The 23,805-nt window shown below is 41.7% G+C and overlaps 1 protein-coding gene across 14 annotated transcripts in view; it reads right to left on the reverse strand.

Moving 5' to 3' along the window:
• Window positions 1-2,078: 2,078 nt before the first annotated feature.
• The window catches only part of ppip5k1b (diphosphoinositol pentakisphosphate kinase 1b), a 42,738-nt gene continuing 21,011 nt past the window's right edge, over window positions 2,079-23,805 (reverse strand). For 6 of the 14 annotated variants that reach the window (XM_047595775.1, XM_047595773.1, XM_047595776.1 and 3 more), the window contains 16 exons: window positions 22,833-22,954; window positions 22,351-22,533; window positions 22,028-22,169; window positions 21,621-21,844; window positions 20,994-21,121; window positions 20,748-20,862; window positions 20,172-20,279; window positions 19,905-20,021; window positions 19,302-19,442; window positions 18,955-19,063; window positions 16,204-16,353; window positions 14,097-14,159; window positions 10,461-10,646; window positions 6,555-6,692; window positions 5,986-6,099; window positions 2,079-4,420 (listed from right to left, as the gene is read on the reverse strand). In XM_047595775.1, coding sequence (XP_047451731.1) covers window positions 4,329-4,420; window positions 5,986-6,099; window positions 6,555-6,692; window positions 10,461-10,646; window positions 14,097-14,159; window positions 16,204-16,353; window positions 18,955-19,063; window positions 19,302-19,442; window positions 19,905-20,021; window positions 20,172-20,279; window positions 20,748-20,862; window positions 20,994-21,121; window positions 21,621-21,844; window positions 22,028-22,169; window positions 22,351-22,533; window positions 22,833-22,954 — 2,132 coding nt within the window. In that variant the 3' untranslated portion in view covers window positions 2,079-4,328. The remainder of the gene's footprint in view (window positions 4,421-5,985; window positions 6,100-6,554; window positions 6,693-10,460; window positions 10,647-14,096; window positions 14,160-16,203; window positions 16,354-18,954; window positions 19,064-19,301; window positions 19,443-19,904; window positions 20,022-20,171; window positions 20,280-20,747; window positions 20,863-20,993; window positions 21,122-21,620; window positions 21,845-22,027; window positions 22,170-22,350; window positions 22,534-22,832; window positions 22,955-23,805) is intronic. The other 8 variants (XM_047595787.1, XM_047595780.1, XM_047595782.1 and 5 more) reach the window with 5 other exon arrangements.

Below are 23,805 nucleotides of genomic sequence, written 5' to 3' on the forward strand. Positions count from 1 at the left end.
TAATCTTTATCTTTAGAAAGTTATGCGAACAGTGGATGCTTTAACCTCCCTTCATTGGGAGGCTGATTCATACAGTGACGACAGACTTCAGGCACGGAGAGTATGTTAAATAACTTTTGCTCATAGTTATAAACATTTATAATACATCGCTGTATTTGACTGCATTGCCTTGTACTTGACTCTGGTAGACTGGTTCATCAATGATGCATTGCACGGCTGGCTGCTGGAACGCTTTCCTGTTGGAAAATATGGAGTTTTGATCTTTACTCTTTTCCGTTGCTGCTGTCTAATTGTTGGTTAAATACAAGGAAACACAAACAAGGTGGTTGTAAGTATCTTGGGAGCGGGGAGAGACCAAAAGCAGAGCTAAAAGAGAGATCAACTCCGTTCACCAGGTGTCCAGAGGCATCACTCCAAATGTATGAGGTGCTGCTTCGTATTTCTGTAGGGAAACACTTAAACCTACAAATCTATAGTATGTTACCTCCACATCAACGTGTTAAAGAGACAGTGAAAGCACTGAGCCAAACAAAAAGGATTTCATGATGCAGAAACATCAAGCATTCACTTGCTGCATGAGATAAAGCGGACTTCAATATTGCATAACAAAAGCACAAACACAAAGTAACTGAGAAGCTGTGAACTTTATAAAATCGACTAAATATTTATTATTAATTTCCAGCTCTACTGTTTGCATGTGCAAGCCAGCAGGTATCACCACCAGCCTTTAAGCCAGGCAGACTCTTCCTTTAAGCCAGGCAGCACGTTATTTTAATCGAATCCACAACTTTGGAGGCAACAACCAACTAATGATGGCAAAGACAACATTTCCCGTCCAATAGCTGTTTTTACTCTGTCAATCTTTATGGCATCTCATTCTAACTCTTCAATGTGAATCTCGGCTTACTTGCACAAAATTTAATAAAAAAAAGAAAACTTCTCACCCTCTCTTCGTCTATGTTCCACCTGAAATACCTGTGCTTGGTTTTGTTAACCTTTCTCCACAGCTCTGCTGTAACACCTTCGTAGATGGAGGCATTAATGAAGTGTTTGTGATTCTGTTGCTGGGCCGTTTGATAAAGGTCATAAAAATTACCTGCAGCCAGAAAGCAGCCGTCCAGTGAAAGAGCTGTAAATGAAAGTCACTACTGTGTTGTTTGTCTCAAAGCCAGAAAGGGCTGTGTGGTTGCAGATGGAGTGTGTGAGTGTGTGGGAGCTGAATGAATGGACATTTGTGTGCGTGAATGTACAAAACGAAGCCCCAGAGAATGACCCGTCATGCAGGCAGAGGGAATGACATCAGCTTTTGGCTTCCGGTGAGTCGGCGGTCTCTGTCTGCCTCCCCCCCTCCCTCCCCTCCCAACCCTCTCTACCATTCACCCAGCGTCGCTCAGGAGGAGTCAATTACATCTGTGGGCGTCACCATGGCAACGCATGGGAGCATTAGGAGGAGGCATGAGTCATCACTATTCTTAAAAGCCATTTAGAGACAAGTGGAGAGGGACAGGGAGGGAGAGGTAAATGTGAAGTAAGGAGCCACTGCACTTTTTTCATGATTAGAAATGGCAAAAAACAAAAAAATTAAAAAACAAAAAAGATAATTAAGGACAGGAAACGAAGAAGCAACAACAAGGAGATAATAAAAGGAGACAAAAGGAAAAGAAAGGGAGGGAAAACAAGAGGAAGAAGAAAATACGAGAAGTAGGAGGATCTAGGTGAAGAGGAAAAATAAGAAAAGAACATGAGAAGAGACAAGAAGAGATGGGGGACAAGAGAACAAGACAAAACAGGTAGAACAAAGGGAGGGAACGAGGGAAGGAAAGGAGACATGCTGAAGAGAGGAAATACTCGGTAAACAAGGAAGAAAAAAGGAAAGGCAGGTGAGACGATGGGAGACCGGGCAAAAGCTGAAAAGATAAGAGCTAGAAAGAAATGAAAAAAACACGAAACGGTGAAAAACTAAAAAAATGAGGAGGAAGCAGAGACGACACAAGGGGGAGAGGATGACGAGGGATAAAAAGAAAGGCCAGCAGCAGGGGAAGAGAGGGAAGGGCGGATGAAAAAAGGGAGGTGAGCGCTGGCGGAGCACCGACAAGGAGCTTTATTTATGGAGCAATAACAGGTTTATGTGTCTGCACCGTGAGACATTAAAACACAGACACACACCAGCGAAAAACACTATTTCCATTTTAATTCATGTTTTTATTACTCCTCCCTCCCACCCCACAAAAAAAGAAAGACAGGAAAAAAAAAAGAAAAGACTAAACAGGTGATGGAGCGAGACAGAGATGTAAAGATTCCACACGTTCAACCTCGACCCTGTTCTCCGGCAGCCAGACACACGACAGGACACACACCTCTGTTCGGCCGGCGTTAAATAACAGCACATTAAATAATCACATAAATACGCAGCTAAAATGACCAACGTCAACCCGCCTTTATGTAAAAATTAATTCAAGTCTAAAACTAGAACTCTTTCCAAGATGACTAAAACATATCAGCTTGTTCTACAGTAGACTCTTAAGGGCTTTGGAGGTCAGTTCATTTTCAACTTTGAAGGGAGAGGAGGAGAAGTTTTATTTCACCTGTTTATATGTCGGTGCTGCAGATGATCATCATCAGAGCACTCAAACAAAGTGTGTAAATCATGGTTCTATGTTTTACAGGTTTTGGTCAAAGTAATAAAACACATCTTTGGGGTTTTAAAGTTAATTCACCACTGAATTTATTCCACCTTTATTGGAAATGAATTGACCCCCAGTTCATTCACATGTCATTAAAACCTAGATCTTTAGAGTAATCTTGTCTACCTGAGCATTATCGATGAGAAACAGTCATTTGACTCATTAAAAACACATCATTTGGCACAACAGCAGACTGCAGACACAAACAGCATCAAGTGAGAAAACACATTGCCAGCTGGTTTTACCGTTTACCTGAACGAGTGGTGTCCTCCCTTTCATTCGAAAACAAAACTTTACCAGAAACGTTCCTAAAATCAAATGGATCTCAAAGGATATTTAAAGGCACATTTACACGCCCCAGAAATTAAACAGCAGACACACAAAGAAAAAAAAATGAATACAGTCCTGTGATCTGTCTTGAGTCTTAAATTATATAATATCCTGTATCCTACTTTGAAAGTCTGAATTTAGCAGGCGCCAAGTTAAAATGGTCCAAATCTTGCTTTGGAATTAAGTGATTTACCAATGGAGACAAGCGCTTTCAGTCAATAATCAAGATGCTCATATGTAATAATGTTAAAAGTGAACTAAAGGAACAGTTTGACATTTTGAGGAAGGTTTTGTTCTTTTCTGACCAAGACTGACCAAGACAGAAGATCGATCTGATCCGATCTGAAGTCCAACAGCCAGTTATCTTAGGTTAGCTCAGGGACTGGAAGCAGCTAAAGCTACTCTGGCCAAACTTATTCAAATCTTCCTGCCAACAGCCACTAATTAATCATTAATAAAACAAATAACAACCCACTCATTTCATTTCAATCAAAAACTTAATGTAGATGTAGACGTGGGTCCTACCACTGTACAACTAAAACTACTTTTGCTATCGTTACTATGTTAAACTAAGCTAACTGCCTGCAGCTTCATCCTTCATAGACACATGAGAACAGAGAGAGAGACAGATCATACCAGTTCTTAAACAAAGTGTTGAAATCGTCCTTCAAAATGTCAAACATTCTGCTTTAGGTTTCAACTTTCAGTGCACGTGCAAACATCTGCAGCTGAAGCACAAACTCAGTCAGAGTCACTGAAAAATAAAAGACTGATCTATTTCATGGGTGTGAATGGTTGCAGTCAGATTGAAGTCAGCTAGAGATGGGAGAAACATTTTTTAAAAACGTGTTTGGACCGAATAAAGACAAAATAAATAACACAAACAAGTAGAAGGCACTGGTTGATTTTGCGTAGGCAGCACTGGAATTCAGCTAAAGCATTAATTGGTCTGGATGTTGGCCTGATGATGCACTGTTGCTGTTGTCAGATCTGGGTTATTAATGTGTTGACAGACTCAAGAGGTGGTGGCCTGAGGCGACGAGACGTTTTCACCTGTTGAAGGTCTTCGGTTTGCGAGCAGGGCTGGTGCGCTGAGGAAGAGAGTGGAGCTGCAGTGCGGTTTGTTTGTCTGTGTTTATGGATTGAGAGCAACGCCTCAGACAGAGCGGCCTCTCTCCAGATTCAGCATCAGCTCCAGCGGTGATTGTGAATGTGAGCAGAAGGAGAGAGGAAGAGATGGAAAAACAACAGCAAGGCACTGGGTCCTTACATCGTGTCCTCGGTTACCCAGAAGTCCTTGCGTAGTTGCCAAGTCTACTCACTGAAGCTGAAGCTCAGGCCAGAGGGCTCTGTGGTCGGGGACGAGGGGCCTGCACTGGATACAGCACTGGAGGGGATGCTGCCATCTAAACAAAGAAAAGGGAAAAAAAAAAGATGTTAATCCCTCGTGGAAGTATTAATCTCATATCCTCTCAGCCCTGAGCCCTCACTCCACTCGAAACCTGTTGTTGTGTGTGCGTCATGCGGAGGAACAAAGTGATCTGAAATCAGCGAACTGGTACAAAAACAGATCGGCAGCAGCATCATCCTCTCATCAGTCCACCGCATGTCGCTAGTGGACTTAATGAAAACAAAAGGGGGAGGGAGGGGCCATAAATTAACCCACACATGTGTCAATATGTATCAACTGGGGGCTTCTGGGCTAGAATGAGCCTGAGAATTGTTTTGAGACTCCAGGAGAAAACAGGAGCGCACACATAATCACACAACCAATGGAACAACTGTCTCCATCCAGCTCAGCCCTTCAGCCTTCATGCCTGTGCACCGTGTGGTAAATGGCGCTGAATAAGTTCAGTTACAGCAAACCCCATCTGCAGCGGTTACCGACGGCACAAAAGACAGACTGGGAGATGAAAAGACGCCCAGAGAGAGGGCAATGTAAATAAAGTGGTCGATGAAAGAGGGGGACGCAAGATCCAAGAGCAGAGGCTTCATCAATCACGAGAGCTGGCAAGACGTCCCAAGAGGGGGTTAAAAAAAAAAAAAGGAGGACAGACAGGAGGAGAAGTAGAGGGAAAAAGGGAGCAAGGGTAACAACATTAGAGAGATTGGCTGAGTGGTTGTTCTATTTTACTTTAGTTTTATAAGTGATGTTTATCCCAAAGGGTGGCCTGCACACATGTAAGTTCTCTGCTGTTTTGATGGTTTCTCGCAGTATCGGCGCCTTTTTAGTCTGTTGACTAAAACACAGCTCAGTTTGTAAGAGTAAAGGCCAATCTCTAAAAGGCCCGTCTTCCTAGTAACCACTTTACATGAAGACGCTTTAAAAGTTGAGAGTTCCACTTCACGCTGAAACACTATTAACAACATCTTTAAAACAAGAGACCGATCTGCTTCGTTCTTGACCTTGTGAGCAGCTGTGCCACTGGTCCCGCTTACATCTTTATGAGTTTGATAAATCAGTGAGTGGAGCACGTTGCCCCTCTCATATTTTCACAGGTTATGTTTTTGTGGATGTGTTTGCTGTGGCACAGTCAGCATCTGTAAACACAAGGTCAGTGCAGACGAATGAATGTCTGTCAGCTTACATCTGGTACCGTGCGTGTGAAGGGCGCGCTGGGGGCGGGGGAGACGGGGGAGGTCACTCTGTCTTAATGCAGGTTTTGCTGAGAAAGCACTGCGTTCTCACTCTAGCCTCTCAGTCACACAATTACACATTTTCGCACATGGGAACAGCTCAGTGTAGCCTCAGAACAGCTCTGCTGGACAAGCAGAGGATTAAACCCCATGGATGAGGCAGAGTCTGACAGCCGCTAAGCAGCAAAAGCTCATATGAATGAAAAATCTAGTCAGTAGGAAGTTTGAAACAGTATAGGAAGCATTTTAAATAAGCCGCACAGCTGCCCACATGAATTAGGATTAAAGCAAGTTCACAGACGGCGTAATGACATCAAAACCATTAAAAACTTACGCCATAGAGGCTGGCTCGGTGGTCGAAGAGACGTCTCAGAGCCAGAGGAGGACAGGGGCTGCTGTGGGCTGTAGAGAGACGTCTGGCTCTGGGAGTCAAACAAGCTAGAGAGCGCTGGAGCAAAGACAGGGAAACAAATACATGAATAAGTGAGATCTTTGCTATGTCGGATATAGAGACACATTTTTATTGTGAGTTCTATGTCTAAATCTAATTTAAAAGGTATACTAGACAGTATAACGCTGAAAACAATGAAACATTTACAGTTCAACAAGTGCAAAAGAGCAATGGTGGTTGAGGAAGTGAGGAGTGAAAAGAGGGAGCGGCGCGAATGAGAGGAATAACGTTCTCTGATCTGTTTCACTGTGGTTACGTTCTGAAGCACAAAGAAGCAAATTCACATGTCCACACAAAGGATAGTTGCTGGAAATCTTTTGCACTAAGTGACTGCCTTCAGTCTGAACTGCGACAACGATAAAAGTGGGGCAATGCTAGCCGTTTCTGGATGTGAACAACTTCAGTGAGTTGGTAAATAGAGCTGCTACTGCTGCTTCACTGTGCACACCTACCTTTCATGGTCTTGGCATGGACCTCACTGCTGCTCTCACACACTGTGTTGAGAAACTCGTCCACCTGCTTCAGGGAGAGCGAGTTGTGCAGCGTTTCCAGTGGGTAGATAGAGGGCACCATGGAGCAGCCTTCAAATCCTGCAGCACAGACAGGAGAGACAAAGAAAAAAAAAATGCAAACGATCGTACCACTTCTCCATCAGGTGCAGGAAGAGGAGTGGGGACACAACCGCCCTCTGTGCATGTTGGCAGTACTCCGCCCGTCGGCTCATTCTTTTAATGCCACAGTGAGGAACATCCGGCAGCCATTTTTATTTGTTAACCAGCCAAACAAACCTTTAGGCCACTATAAGATCTACTGTCAGCAACTGGTTACCTCCCTGTCTGGCTCCAGACAGTAGGTAAACCTACAGGCCAAAATTCATGTGCAATGCCATTTCCAAAAATGTTGGGAGTGTAAAATAGAAATTAAAGAATGCAGATCATTTCAAAACAATATTTGATTGAAGACAGCACAACTACAACATATCAAATGTGCTCATTTTTAATTTAATGCCCACGGTAGGATGAAAAATTTTGGGACAGGGAACAAAAAAAAACTTGAAATGTTGTCATGCAAAAAACAAAACAAAACAAAAATTAGGTTGATTGTGACTGGATACAAAAAATAAAAAAAAAATGGTGAAATAGTACATCAATTGAAGAATAAAGTTTTTTCTTTTGTGTAAATATGCTAAGAATTTGGAGACGTCATCATTTGCATAAACCAGATACAGAAATGCCGCCACCCCGTCTCAACATCCTGACAGCTGACATCCTTTCAAAACAACAGCACGATTTCCCTTTCAACACTTGACATGTTGTGTTTTTTACTACTTTCAATTAAATATGAGATTGGGAATATTTGTAAAACCAGTGCATTCACATTTTACACAGCACCCCAACTTTCTTGGAAAAAGGGTTGTGAACAGAAATACTTGGCAACAGTGGTTAATTTCCTTCTTTGGTTAGTACGACCAAAACGAAATGACAAAACCAGAAAGTTGTGATAATTTGAAAAGGTGTCATAGTCCATAATCCATCCAGTATGAGTTTATACTGCAAGATAAAGTACTGATTAACCCAACATGTTGTAGTCTGGTTGGATGTACTTTTAAAACAATAAACGCATAATATATAAGATTATTAATCAAGCGTTAAACACTAAGTAACCATCCATTGACTCTTCATGTAGGTCAACTTTATTTCTAAACCAATGCTTAAGTGATAGTTCCATTATTAATGGATTGTTCGATATTATATATATACACATATATGCAGCATATTTAATAACTGGTCAAATAACCTTTTTATCACTGAAGTGTAAACACATGTATATTTTTCTACAAAGCAAATATTTCACCTCGTTTTTCTGTGCTTGATTGGGCGACACCAACAAAAAGATTCAACTTTTTTGAGAAGTAAATACATAAAAGCTTTTGTTTGGTTGGCCCCCTCTGATTGGTTTGATCACATAGCACTAACCCGGTGGTTCATTACGTAACAACCAGAGTGCAGCAGATATAACTTAACAAGGTTGTGCCACTACAGATGACAGAAAAGAAACCAACCTTTTGCTGTGTGCAATCTCACAAAGTACGCAACAGTTACTGCTGCTGTTGTTGACGCTATTGGTATCTTTGCAAAGGTTTACATTTGGAGCTTTCAGACGATGTATAACCAGGGCTGATGTCATTCAAAACTCAGCAGCACAGTTTACACGGTGCATTTGGGAAGGTGTGCGTAGATCTGAAGATTAACTGAAAGTGAACTGACCATAGCTGGAGCTGAATTTAATTCTACAATGTTGTGATTTGTTCTTGTTCTTCCAAATAAATTTTCTTCTTCTTGTAAATATAAATATGTCATGACTTTGACAAATAAACTTATAGAAAATGCAGACATACAGTCCAGGGGCAAACAGTGCAGGCCGACAAAGAACATGAAGAGATACCAGGTGCAGTGCTTCCACATCATCCATCTTCTCAGACAGCATGCTGCTCAGTCTTGTATTACTACATGACTGTTGTGCAACAGAAAACTATTCAACAACTATTCACCAAAACATCAGGAAAGTCAGACCACGTTAAATGGCCGAATATCAATTGCCCTCGTTGACAATTGCTCTGTGTTAATGTTTTTCATTGAGTCATGTGAATTTTATAACCTTAAAAGCAGAAAGTAGTGAGAAAACTACCTGTGTTCTGTCTGTAAAATCATGACATGACATTTTGTTGAGCTTTGACCAAATCTGATGGAGACAACATGAAAAAGAAAACAGGACTGGAGAGTGAACACGTCCTTCCAGGTCAACGGCTAATTCATAAAACAAAGACAATCTAACATGAGAGGAAGGTGACAATGTGAAATCTCAGAAGGACGTGTTCTGCTGGATCGAAATATTGTGTCATTGTGCTACATGCTACACCGAACAAAAGACAGCATTATTGCCTTTCCCTCCTCATTGATGCTGCCGCTTCATATGGATCAAATTCAGCTCACACACGATGCAGTGGGAGCAGCAAACACAACACTGCACCATTTACACACGCACAGGCAAACAAAAAGACACAGGTCAGGAAAAAAAAGAAAGAACACGTAAATGTAACAAAGCCAAAGAAATCTACTCAATCTTGTAAAAAAAAAAAAAAAAAAAAGGTAAGTGGATACAGACAGTCGACTGTGCTTCTGCAGATTTGTTAAGCCGACACAATGTGCTTAGTCCCGCTCCAGAAACACTCTACAAAATCAGCCGTTTATGGACCGACCACCGCTTAATTAGCCAATTATAATGAGTGAAGAGATAATGGCCCAAATCTTTCAACAGACACACAAATATCTGCCACCTGGCCAGGAAACACACTTAAATAATGCTAAGTGAGACACAGCGGAGACCAGTCATCTACTCCGAGTCCAGAGGTCAAACTGACATTAAGCAGACCTGACGTAGTTCTCCAGACAGACCTCACTGCTCAACAAATATACAGGTTGTTTGCATCCGCTACCGCTCACCATGGAACATGCACACAATGCCACAATGCGGTTAGGCAGGCTTACGGCTACGCCAGAGACAAGTTTATTTCACTGGTTTATTCATCAGCATGCACGACGAGCAGTTAGTCGTCCTGATTCATGTGATTATCCAGTTTATCCAGTTTCCATAAATGACGAGCAGATGTCCAATCTTGTCCAAGAGAGAACTGAATTTATAAAACAGATGACTTAAAGACACAGTGAAAAAAAATAATCTATTTAAATCCAGCATTCATGTCTTAGTTGTTCAGAGGTGTCATCAAAGCTCTTTAAACTGTCCTTCTGTAGTGGGTTTATAACTCCTGCTCTTCACGGGTACTAAACTTAAAAAAAAAAAAAAAATACCTGACATTTTGTGCCACATGTTGAATAAATCTTACGTATCCTGTTCTTGTTTATGAAGCTAAAGTCTTTATTTCTAAAGAGTCGTGGTTTTAATTGAATTTAATTTGCACCGCTCTCAATCAGACCCCATTTATAAACTGACTTTAAGTCAGAAATACTATGCGGATGACTTAAATGCTCTGATGTTTCACTGTGACTTTAATATGTATAAGAAGACACTGTTGCACCTGACAGACGTGCAAAATAAGAGCATGTCTGCATTTGGACTTGAAATGGAGAACTGAGCAGGGCCACAGATATCATTAACAGGCAACCGTAAGAGGAAAAGGACAAATTCACAGGCAGGAAACCAGACTGAAACAAAGAGGAAAGCAATGAGCTACAGTAGATGCAAAGCGCAACTGGCATTGGCAGCATCCCACCTGCCCCGGAAACCAGCTAGACGGGGCAAGAGCGAGAAAGACGTGTGCAGGGACTACAGAGGCTGACCGTGGAGAGACTCTGGGAGCTCCTGACCAGACATCAACCAAGACTTGAGGAGGCGGAGGTGGTAGGGGCAGTGGTGCAGGTGGTGGGTCATGGCCCCATCCACAGCCAGAGGGACAAGCCCCAGCAGGGCTGGCTCAGTGGGAAGCCCCCCCTGCTGCTGGACTACATGGGGCTCTTCAGAGGGCTCTGAGGGATGAGAGGCAGAGCAGGGAGAGAAAAGTACAGTGGAGCAAGAGGAGGAACGGAAGCAGTGACAGGAACGGCGCCACAGACAGACACACAGACGCACAGCTAAACAGCAGTGTGGCCTTCTAGAGGAGAGCGTCTTAGCAGGGAATACATCAAAAAGCACATTCAGTCAGTGTCTGATTCCATCTGATCAATACGTGTCTTCATCTTTAACTCATGACTGACTAGACTAACCGTGCCACAGCACAACAACCATACACCAACAATGGACTGAATCCTACCGATCCATTTCACAGCAAGCAAAGTTCAAATAACAGATAACCTGATAGCTTTAGGCACAAGTAGTCAATAATAGAGGTTTAGCTAAAAGGAAACTGTGGAAACGCATACAGCATATGAACTACACGACATTCAGCCACAGTTAATATTTCCGTATGAAGTATGAATCTTGGGCGAAGGTCATCAACTATGCAAATTAGACAACTCCCAAACAAGGGAGTTCAAAGGTTCTAGGTTTACTGTGTGGCTACAAATTAGTGGCATTTCACTCCATCTATTTAACTTTCAATCTGAACCAACTGGTTTGAAAGAGAACACATCATTCATATGACACTTGATAAATACTAAGTTCCATATTCACCCTCACTTTAGTAACTATTCTTACACTATTTTAGATACACAGATGCTTAGTCATGCAACTGAAAAATAAAAATCTCACAGTATCTATGTTGCATTCTCTGCGAAAAACACAATATTTCACCATAGAACAAGGTTACAGGTCAGAGAACAAGAATACTCTATTTGGTCTTTTCTCCATTCATTCATCATCATAACTGATCATTCACTGATGCTAATTTGAGTAATACTCTCAGTGAACATTCAGTCTGGTCTGAGTGAATACGAGTGGAATGAAAATCATTAAATTTCTCTCCCTCACCACTCTGTAACGGCTGCACAAATGTCAAATTCTGATTCACTCCAAAAACACAGCCCTGATGTGGGAGAAATGTGACCTCAGGCTCGCTCTGCTCTGGCTTCGTCAGTGCCTCTGGCCTCGTTACGTCTCGGCCTAAAAGAAAATATACGGCTGAAAATGATTTATAGCAACGAAAAAAATAAATAAAAAGCCACCGCCAGCTAAATGCCATATTAATAAATCACAGGATGTTTTACCGCCACATAACTCTGTTTACTAGGAGGGTTTAGGTGATTTATATGATAGTAGTTTATCTTCTGAAATTAATTTACCAAAGCATGTTTGGGATCATTTTAATCACCTGTAATCTATAAAACTAGGCTGGAAGAGAAGCTGTGGATCCCAGAGGTTTGTCTAACGCTGTCGACATTACATGAGATGCGTGAGTTACACCAAGTCTGCTTGTCAATCAGAACCAACGCGTCCAACATTATTATGACGTTCAGACAATATGCTGTGCAGACAGCTCTAATGAAACGCCCAACACATGACGGGCGGTTTCTGGCATCAAATCTCACACACACACCACACAGTCACGTCTAAGTACTGGGAAATGACTCCCAACAACTGTTGTCTCCAAAGGAGAAAATGTTGCATCATCGTTTGCAGGCTACACAGCTGGTAGAGATGAACATAACTACAATAAAGACACATTCTGTCATGTTGAAGACACAGTTCATTAACTCGTTTGAATTCACAAAGTAGAGCGGTGGCATCCAACGGTTTAGCTTCTCAAGTGAATCTGTTTTACCTGTTGGTTGAAAAAGCAACTCACTATAACAAGATGTCAATGGTCAAACATAGAAACGTCACTAACCAACAACTATCATTATTGATTTGTCTAATTATTCCCTTGTTAAATCAATGAATCTTTGATTAATTACAGATTGGACAATGGATAGATTTAAAATCTTCATAACTCTTATTTTGTAAAACTAGTCTAAAAGCAACACATATTCTGTATGACTGAAATGACTGTCTCGGAGTTGACCATTTCTTTGTTGGTCTATTCATGGCCTAATCAACACAGTTCTATTCAACTATGTCAGAAATGGCAAAGAAACTCCAAACTAAATATATATGAAACGGAAAACTGAAAATAACCAAGGCTCTTATCACTTCAGATTTCATCATCAGAGCTTTTTGTTTGGTATATTAACTATAATGACCAAGCATAGTATGTGATGCATTATTTTAAGCAGTTTTATGGGTTTTTTTCATCCTCTTTGCCAATTTACTATGGATATAAATTAGCCCAAAGCTACAATCCGGCGTCGGGCTGAACTGGTGGCATTTATTAAAGTTTAAAACCACTTAACAGAAGTAATCCCACAAACGAAAGAACAAATTCTCACAGAATCTTTTTGTGCAGAAGTTTTCTTTCAAATGCTGACATGAAGCTTAAAGGGCAACTTCACAGCCCCTGCTAATCCTCTCCTGGTTTACCCCCTCCCCCTTGGTCTGTGATGTACATATGTAGCCCAGGGTGTGGTCGGTTACACGGTGATGTCACTGTTAGTGGTGTGGTACGATGTGGTCATAGGCAAAACCAAACCGGACCACACCACAACATGGACTACGTTTACATGAACAGTATTTCTTCAGTCTGATTAAAATAAAAAAATCTGATTAGAGATTACAACTCAACTCATTACATGGACACTAAACAAACCAATACGTTAACCTCAGTCAGATTACACCTTTTTTTACTTCTGATTTGAAACACTACTCTGTTTATACGCCTCTCTGAAACTTGTTACATGAACCACCCCTCAACCATATATATGTAAATGAGGCACTTATACTTTCTTAGTGAACAGACAATCAAAGGCTGCCATGACCCTCTCAATCAGACAGAACGTCTGGGTCTGATCAGGCTAGTCTGTTTCCATTGAGGCGGTAACATGAGGTATTTGTGTTCTGATAATTAGTGGAACATTAGTGTCCATGTAAACACAGTGAGGTCGTGGTGATAGGTGAAACAGAAAGGCGGTGGAACCCTGCTTTACAGAACGACTTTAGGTTACTCTGCAGAGCTTACATCCCAATCTAACAAACGAACATAACATATGATTTCAAACGACCAAAAAGTGCAAGTGAGCAAAGGTTATGATGTGTGTAGATGACCTACACATGGAAATATATCTAAGGAAGGAGATATATTCCACACATATTTGGAAGAAACAGCCAGATCAGAGGCGAATTAAACATGTGCAGGCAGAGCAAAGGTGTGTGTTAGATGTGAGGGCCAACACAAGGTACAACAAACACAGAGGTTTGTGGTGAAATAGAAACGTCATAAAAAAAAATTAAAAAAGAATTTAATGTTTAATTAACGCAGCCAAACGTCAAACTCCCCCCCGCCCCCCCCAATTAGAAAACATAAGGAATGTTTTCCCACAAAAGGGTCATGCAAGATAACAGGAAAACTGGAGGAGTGTCCAAATATACTTGAATGAAACTAGACATACCATTAGTCGGATGCCTGGCAAACGACACAGAAAATCTCTTTACTGGCGGCATAGAGAACAGCTCTGAGGAGATAAGAAAAGTGACGGAATTACTGGGGCTGCCGCTGGCTGTGTCTGTCTGTTGGCCTGTGTGTGTTTTAACATGAGAAAACAGTGGAGGAGAAAAACAGAAAAAGAGAACGTTGACCTGATGATCCATGCGTTCATCTGCATGAAAACGGGAATAAACACAGAGGAGCTCAGAGAAACTGAATGGAGACGTGGAGCGGATGATGACAGACATTTCTCTATTTATTTTTTTCTTTTTAGCTTTAAAGTAATAAACCTGTCATTTTTGGATGTACAAAAGTACAAACATTTGCTCTTGGGTTTCTCCTAAAATTACACAATGGGGAAAAAAAGGTTTTGGGATGTTTAGATGCAAAATAAACAAAATGAACAAATAAATCCCTCTAATGCAAGTTGAACATTCGCTATAGTACTTCTATTTATGGTCTCTACTAACACATGACAGACAGCTGCAGGCTGGGAAACCAGAACACTAAGCTGAAAGATGGTATTAAAGCTCTGTGGAGCTGAAGGAGACTGGAGTCATGAATATCTGTCTAAAATAACAAGACACACTGTTAATACACAGGATATGGACAGTTTTAGATATTACAGATACTTATAGTCACTTTAGACTGAAATTACCAGCTCCTGGCCCAGTAAACAGGAGCAAACCTAATGGTGTGGGTGACCAGACCTACACAGAGAGAAATTTAATAAAATCTCATTTTAAATATTATTTTTTCTACGGCATCTATTCGTTTAAAAGAACACACTTATGCCGTGACCGGTGGTGTTTTAGAAGGGGTACCTAAACTCATATGACAGGCCATGAAGTTTGGGAATCACCTCAGTACACTTACCACCACACTGCAGGTCATCTTTAGGCCTGAACAGTGCACCTCCCTACACCCTTCCGCCAACAAAAGACTTATTTGTTGTTCTGATAATGCTCTCTTTCTTTAAATGACGTCAGTCCAAACCTTCACCTGTTTCTCAGACAACTGCACATATCATGATGTAACAGGAATGAGAAAGGAGTGTGTGTGTGTGTTTGACTGTGTGGAGCCTTGCAGTCACAGTGACACCCAGTGGATGAACGCAACACATCAGTTTTCTGGGTTTAAAACCTGCAGTGGTTTAAAAAAAATAAATAAATTAAAAAAAATCCCTGCAGTTGTCTAACGATCAGAACCACATGCATGGATGTGATTTACAAGTTAACGGATCTGCTGCTGACATAACTTGAGTCATGTTTCTCTCTTAAATACTGAACAAACTTGTTTAACATGCAGCTGAGAATTACATCCAAGCCAGATGTTTGGGGTAATTAAACCTGCAGTAAGGACCCCTGGTGGCTATGAAAACAGCTTGTCTGCACTCATCACGAGCAGCATGATGGGAACGTGGGGGTGACGAGGGAAAATGAGACTGGGGATTTATTTTTTAAGGTGGCCTATCGGTTCTTGAAAATATATCTGCTCCAGATAACAGGCTGAGTTTGTTAATGTAAGGATTAACGTAAATTGTGATTAATTTAACAAAAAAGGCCAAGCTTTTGGCTTTCAGATGCAAAGACTACTTCACTGCGCATTATGAAATTCCTTGAGAGGATACGGCACATACTGCACCACAACATGCACAGAGAGGGAACACTTCAGTGTCTTTGAACCCAAGCAGACGGCGGCGTGATCAATGAGGGGTCATGCTGGCGTGGAAAAATATCCGACATCACATTCCAATGTAAGCCTGCATGCTCAGCCACACAGTCACTCTGCCGTCACATCAGCACCCTCGGTGCACACACTGCCAAGTAAATCACTCGAGAAATGTGACGCAACATATTGTAATTGGTGGTTTGTGGGAAAAAAGAAGGGAGCTTTGATCCGAAAAGATAAATAGACAACGTCCCCCAAAAATCAAATCATGTGAAGTTTCAGGAAAAGAAGAAAAGAAGATGTTTTAAGCCAGAAAAATAAAAGCTTGGAGAGCTTTTCAGAAGGGATAGTGATGAAAGGGCCAGCCCCTTGGAAGAGGACATAAAGCGTAGTGAACATACCAAACATGCCAATCTGGCATGGCAGACTGCCGGGGGACAGGGGTGGCTTTCGGTGGAGGTGGTGGTGCGTACGTACGTAGTCCCGCAGGTTGGGGGCGCTACAGGACACCCCAAGGGCAGAGGCACTGAAGAGGCCAGAGCAGAGCGAGCCTGTGTGAGGAGTGTGGGGTGAAGGGATGGGTGGAGTGGAAGTGTGAAGGGTGAGTATTTTTATTACACACCATGCTGTAATCATCCGTAACAAACTGTTGCTATGGGAAGTTTTTTGGCACGAAGGTTTTTACATCTCAAACGATGTAAACCTGTGTGAAAACCCTGTTACTGTTTGGGTGATTTTTACACTTTGAATTGTGGGACAAATCATGTTGAAAACTATGAGTCAATGCATGTGTGTAGGTATGTATGTATAGAAACAAAAAATAGCTTCCAGGACGTGAGAGTAATTTATTCCTGGAGAGGCTGACCTGCAGGCTACAAGGTTTTCACAACAGTGGCTGCATATGTAAGACCTGAGTGTGTGCATATGTAAACAAGGATAATAAAAAAAAAACATGTGCACAAGTGCATACAGAACATGTGTGTTTTGTATGCAAAAAGCAGCAGAGGCACAACAAGCAGGCCAAGCATGGAAATGGAATAGTTTCAGACCTCTACTCTGCTCTGAAAGTGCTGTTATTGGTACCAGACACCAAACAGCCATTTCTCATTTTATCATAGCTTTCATTCTAACATTTGAAATGGATATTTGTTTCGTAGCCCTCAGGGAGGTCCAGTTTTTAAAATTTTCAAAGAAAGCCTGCAGACTTTAAAGGAGTGAGAGTCGACTGTACAATCACTTGTTCTAAAAATAACACGCAAAGCTACGACAACCAGCCAGCGGTCGAGCGACACCTGCTTCTTTTGTCTGTGACCTGGTGATGAACAGGGGATCACTCAGCAGCCTCACACTTACTACACATAACACACTGATAGGCTTCACTCAGAGAATATTCAGAGGCTTTAGATGGACCTCTTTTGATGTCATGTGAACCGACTGCTGCCTTCAGACTTGTGATAATTAAGCGCTGAGTGACTCGACGCATTTAACGCTAAACATACTACACTTCTAATTTTAACTGCGTCTTCTTCGCAGGGTGACTCACTGAGCTGCGCTATATGTAAAAGCTGTAATATACAACTAGATTTCTTTAGGGGGTGTGAGATTTGCTACAGTAACTGCATGGAGGCGTGAAGCTGTAAGTAGAGCAGCAGGTTTATTAAATCTAATGACAGGTGGCTTCTGAACTTCTAGTGAAGCCACGTGACAGGATAGTTTCCAAAGTGACTCCGCTCTCCACTCTCACATTCACGGGTTTATGGTTTTCTCCACACGTCTTGATTTAGACAGCGGCAGTTCATGCTTGTTAGTGTCACCATGTTGGCGGATTGTTTGTTTGTTATGGTACATGCCCTTGAGGAGTGTACACACAGTAACACAAGAGTCTTTCAAGGATTCTTTCATTGGGGCACTAGTTGAAATACACTGACGGTGTTAAATTAAAGGTCTAATGAAGCTGACTGGAACATCTTAACCTTGTGTTGCATCTCGTTTAAGGTGACTCCACATGAAGTGAGTAGACCGTGCTATAGGACTGCTGATAGACACGTATTCATTGTCACTGTAATATGACTTAAAATGTACGCATAATTTTACAAAACGAAAGTAGCTCAACTACACTGTTCAGATTTGACTGGTAAATTGATCACCTGCGGGATAACGTGCTAATGTCTGAGTGCTTTATAAATCAATTTCTTTCTGTGTGCAGGAGTTCGCTGCATCTGTCAAACACAACGTGAGATTTATTCAATTTGAAATATGTATTTGTAAACAATGCCTTAGGGTTTATGCCAAATTTTCAGGAGAATTTTTTCTTTCTTCTCTTTTTGTGCATGATAGCTGTCTGGTGACACCTCGGCTGCTTCCCAGTGACATGTAACAAGATCTAAGCAAGGCCGACAATGCCCAAAGGGAATAAAGACACAACGAAAAGCAGAGAAAAAAATAACAAAAACAACAAAATATTATATCTTTGGCATCTTTGTTTTCTTTTTGTGAACTGAGGAGCTGGAATTGAGATTCTAAATCTCCATTATATATGTAAGTCAATCCAATATTATTTGCTTTATTTATTTAATAATATTTAGTTTATTTAATAAGCTGAAATTAAACAGAAAACCCTGCGCAAACACAAATGATTAGTCAGTTTAATTGTTTTGATCCTCAGATATTTATTTCCTTTTAAAATGAGAAATAGATCTACCTATAGTATGTTCCCTATGTTGTCACCTTATCACCTAGAGGGGACATCAGAATGTCTTTGAACAGCAGGTGACAGCACCGATCCTGCACTTGGTTCCTCTTCCCGCTGACCCTTTGCCTACATAGTTTGGAGTCTGATCCTGTTGGGCGGCTGCTAAGCTAAGCTGGTGTGAAAGGTATGTGACCCTCAGAAAGAGGAGGGGTGGCGATGGAAATCAAAGAGGGAGAGAGAAACAGGCAAAACGAATTGCAGGAAAGACTGAAAGAGATACTGAAAGGAGGGAGGGAGAGGGCGGTGGAGTCACAGCCAGGGCTTGTGATGAGGACGAGGTTCAGTGATGACAGCTGGAGATAAATGTGATTGTTGGTATATAAACACACATACACACACAAACATAAAACGCACTCTCCCACATACACCCACGCACATACACCAAAATTAAGATGCCCACCTAAGCCACTGGCTGGTTTGATCTCAGGAGACTGGCGCGAACACGACTGGAAGAGTCGATGGGATGTGCAGCCTTTGGAGGAATGGGTGGGAGAAGTCTCAGAGAGGACCTGAGTGGGGCCATGGAGACTATGGGTTAAGACTGAGAAGGTTACGCCAATAAATCTGGGACCTAACGTCTCCCATTTACTTCAAGAAAACATCTACATTTGATATGTAACAAAAAACAGCAAAGCTCAACTAAAGAAACACTAATCAAGAGACATTGTAATAAGCAAAGAAAAACACCCAGTCACCCTCTACCATTATCTTTCATATTACTGAGACACTAACACTATAGCCCGATACCTCCATGGAGCCCGTTTTGCGGTTGCGAATCATGGGGGACCTTCGCTGGATGTTGATTGGCTCTGAGACAGGAAGAGCCTGGTCTGGTTGATCCTGGGAAAGGTCCTCCAGGCTGCCCTGATTGGGCTTTTTGTCTTCATTCTGAACATGAGAAGATACTGTTGTTCAAAAACACTTAGGCTACTGAGCTGACGCCCATTACCTGAACTAACTATATAACTATAACTGAGCAATGTTCCTTTTTTCTTCACAATCTAAAATTGTCATATACATAAAAAGGTCTAAACAGGAGGCACAGCAGTGTGGAAGAATAATCTTTTCTTACAGTTTCTGTACTGCAAATGTGAATGCTATACAACAATAATGCAACAAAAAAGCTGAATGTTTTAGCATGAAGTCTTTTCATGTTTGAATACATATCTGCAAAAACTGACAAAATGTTAGACATTACTGTACAAATAAGAATCCAATAACTTTTCATTTCAACTGTTCTACAACATTAGAATGTACTTTACTTTATTAAGTCACTGCCTCTTAACAATTTAATTAAACAACCAGCACTATTTACTACGATCCACCAGCACCGAAAACACACAAACAAACCTCTGAGGACGCTGGGCGGAAGCCAAAGCCAAGAGGCACGTTCTCTTCATCTTCACATCCTTTGACTCCTGGACTGAAGTGAAGCTCTACATGGAAGCGCTCCTCTGAAGACGGGTCCTGCTCAACACACACGCACAAACATATATAAGAGGGGACGCATTAAGGGACGTGTTAACAAAGCTGGAGAAGTGCAGCACAGACACGTTATTTATTCATTCATGTAACCTTGATGGTTTCTGTTTTACACTGTGCCCTCAGCAGGCTGACCTTATTGTTGTCTTCATACAGCATGATGACTATCTGTGTCATGTAGTTGAGTTCAGTCACAGCACTCAGATAGTCCATCGCCTGTTTCCACTGCTGGTCCTTCTCCTCCTAAAACAAAGCATATGCAGAAAATCTTTAAATAAAAGCATGTATTAAACAGTACGGATGTGAAAACATTCAAGCAAGCAGATGAAATGCAGGTTTATCTCATCTCAAGCCAGTTCATACACTTTCTAATATGATTTGACAAGAGATATTTCTCAAGAATGAGGTGAGTTAATATGGCTGAACATAAGCATCTTTGATCCTCACTCATTACTCCTGTATGCAGTCTGCACAATAGAAAATATAAATGTTGTTTTTAGGCATCACATCCATGTACATTTCTATTAACAGAAATACCAACCCCAGCAAACCAGCTTCTTTTATTCTGGAAATCATAGCTACTTCGGTGAATTCAAGAGTAAAACAGTCCTCCCTCTACACATTTGTATGAACTCATTATCAGAAGACATACAAAGAGTAAAGTCTTCCACCCTGTGGGAAATAAAACTGTCAGAGTAAACCGGTGCGTACGTTCAGTAGTCCTCCGTAGCGGAAGATGCTGAGCAGGGAGTGAACGTGGCTCTCGCTTGTGAAATAGAGGCGTGTGCGGACATGACGACCAGGAGACATCACACCTCGGGAATACCTGAACACAAAGAAAAGAACACAAGAGGAGATGAGTTAACACAGTAGCCTCAACAGATCTCCGTACACACACACAGTGAGCCACAACCATGCAAACACATTAGTGTGGTTCGGTGTGGTCAGCACTCTCACAGGGGATGAAGCTTGTTGACTGCCTCGTCCTCATGGGTCCTCTGCAGGTCCAACTGGATCTTCTTCAGCAGAGGAACACAGTAAGCCTGAGCAATATCCAGTTTCTCTGCTTTGCTGATGCCGTACTCCTGATGTGGATGATATAGGAGAACTAGAATTACTGCTTCTGTCAGCTAGTCAAGCTGCAGTTCACATCCATGTCAGTCCAGACATGGTTGTCAACTTTGTGAGCACACATATGGTGGAGTAAAAAGAGTTTCCTGTGACTTTTCCGAAATGTGTTTTGCATAAATGTATATTTTGATTTTTATTGAGCCACACTGTAGTTGTTGGTTAGGTTTCATGCTCAAAGGGGAAACAGTGAACCAGGCCTATTGCAGGTGAAACAACCAACTTATTGAGATACAAAATGCCTCCTGGTGCAGTTATCTAATGTGGCTCATTTCTTGATATGGCTCCTCAGGATGTTCATAATGAAACAGGTTTAAGTTTTCCTGTCTGGTATAGAATATAGTAATATTCTGATATTACAAAAAATGTTCAGTACTAATGTGAAGCCTACAGTCTACTTTGACTACAACAGGCAGAGCTTGATAATTATGATTAATAGCATTGTTCTGTTTTAACCTGTGGTATGACTATGTCAGCCAGAGCACGGGACAGTCTGAACAGCTCCAGCGTGTCCTCCAGGCTAAGTGAAGCGTTGTGCTGCGAGTCGTATTTAATACAGTCGTATATGTCTGGAATCTTGCTGATGTCATATCGCCCGTTCTTCATGCGGAAGTCTCTCTCCAGCTTGGACCAGCGCTGCAGCATCAGCTCCAATGTCTCACTGTGGTAAAGCTGCAGGTCTGAGGAAAAAGCACAAGAAGACAAATCATATTATTTTCAACATAGCCAAAACACATTGATACAGCTAAACCCTTTCTGCACCTGTCTCATTGACACTGTCAAAAACCTGATCAGTCATTCAAACGAGTGCACTGGATTTTCTCCTTCTGTTCACAGGAGGTTCACATGCATATCTTCACTACCTGAAGACTTGGGGTCCTCCAGTCTCTTCCTGATCTGCGAGGTGAGGCTCTGGATGAGGGCGTAGACTTTGTCACAGGTTCTGACTGGATTCTCTATGACATTCATGGAGTTCACCAGTGACGGACTACCTGTTGGGGCCAACTGGGACACAATGGAAACAGAAAGAAACGGATAGCATTACACAACAAGGAATGTAATCAGGAAGAAACACACACAACAATCCATGAATGGACAGTTTTCACAACTCTTTGGATATGCTAAATCTTTTCATAAAGGCACGTCTCACAGTTTAAACTGAACTTGCAAATTCTTTGAGAAATACCTTCTGATAGTCGTCCTGTGCAAACTCCTGGTCTTTCTGCATGATCTCATGCAGCCTGGCCTTGACCTTCTGCTGACAGTCAGTGAGAGAGTCACTGTCGCTGTCCAGCAGTCCGTTCATGTTGGCACTCTTCACCATCTGAACCAGGATGGGGGTCAGCTCCCCTTCCAGAGCCAGCAGACCCTGCACAGAAACCATAGACCTTTAACTGAAGGTTGGTTTCAGGCTTGTATTGTTACTGACACTGTACAATTAAAGCTTTTCGCAAGTTTAAACAGTCCTTAAATTTACATTTTTAAAATTCCTATTAGCATCTTGAACTACTTGTTATTCAGTTTCGAGTCTCTCAAGCAGTTCTGAAATGAAAGGTAGATAGTTGGACAAAGAATGTGTCATTTAGTTTTTGTTTTACGTTTTCAGGCTTCTTACGGACAAAACAAATTGACCAAAGTTTAGTCTTCCATGTCAGGGGACAGAGTTACCTTGGCAAAAGCAGCAGCCGTCATCTGCACCCTGCCCTCATCAGAGGCGTAGATCTTCAGGTCATGTCGGTAGGTGCTGTGCAGGCGGAGGAGGCCACAGCCAGGAAACCCAGCATAGTCACCTGGAAGATTGCACACAGAGTGGAGAATCATGATTAACTTAACTGGTTACACAAACACTGAGTCACTTTTACATTTGTCATTTTTAAGAAACGGCTGAGTCGGTAAAGTGGTCGATAGGAAACAGAAAAAAAGGGTTTGATTGTACCCAAGTACCCAAGATTACTATTAGATATAGGCACGCAGACGATACAGCACCTGTGTAGGTGCAACATCACTTCTGGTTCAAAGTCACTGTCCTCAAAATGCTAAGTAAGATTTTGACATTTCACTTAAATGCTTTGATCTAAGCTGTGAACAAAATTTGAAAGTGAAGTGAATTGATGTTGATGAGTGAATCCTAAAAAAAAAAAAAGAAGAAGAAATAGTGAAGCTAAGCTCCGTGATGATGAGATCAAATAGTTTAGATTACCTGTTTGGAAAGAGACCATAAAAGTCTTTTAACATGCATCATTGTATATAAATTAATGTAGCTGTATGGAGTTGATACATAATAACGCTTCCGATCAAATCACACTGATGCTTCATGCATTTCTCTTTAGCAAACAGGTAGCCTGATGCTAACCTATCGATATGTTGTGTTATCATGCCTTATTTGACAGAGAAAGGTCTGAGACGCGGTGGGGACTTGTCCTAAGCTCGAACACAGACCAAAATACTGTAGACTGTCTTTCATCAAGCATCAAACACCATCTCAAGGCCTCATGAAAAAATGCAACAGGATTAGTGTGAGATGATCTGCGTTAGCTCAGAACAACAAAACTGCAGTAACTTTAGCGGACTACATGAGCAAGTGACCGAAACCAACGCCGTGGCGGATCACCCCGAGAGCACATCAACGACGACACAAACA

The sequence above is a fragment of the Mugil cephalus genome, chromosome 10, assembly GCF_022458985.1.
Source record: "Mugil cephalus isolate CIBA_MC_2020 chromosome 10, CIBA_Mcephalus_1.1, whole genome shotgun sequence".
Classification (NCBI taxonomy): domain Eukaryota; kingdom Metazoa; phylum Chordata; class Actinopteri; order Mugiliformes; family Mugilidae; genus Mugil; species Mugil cephalus.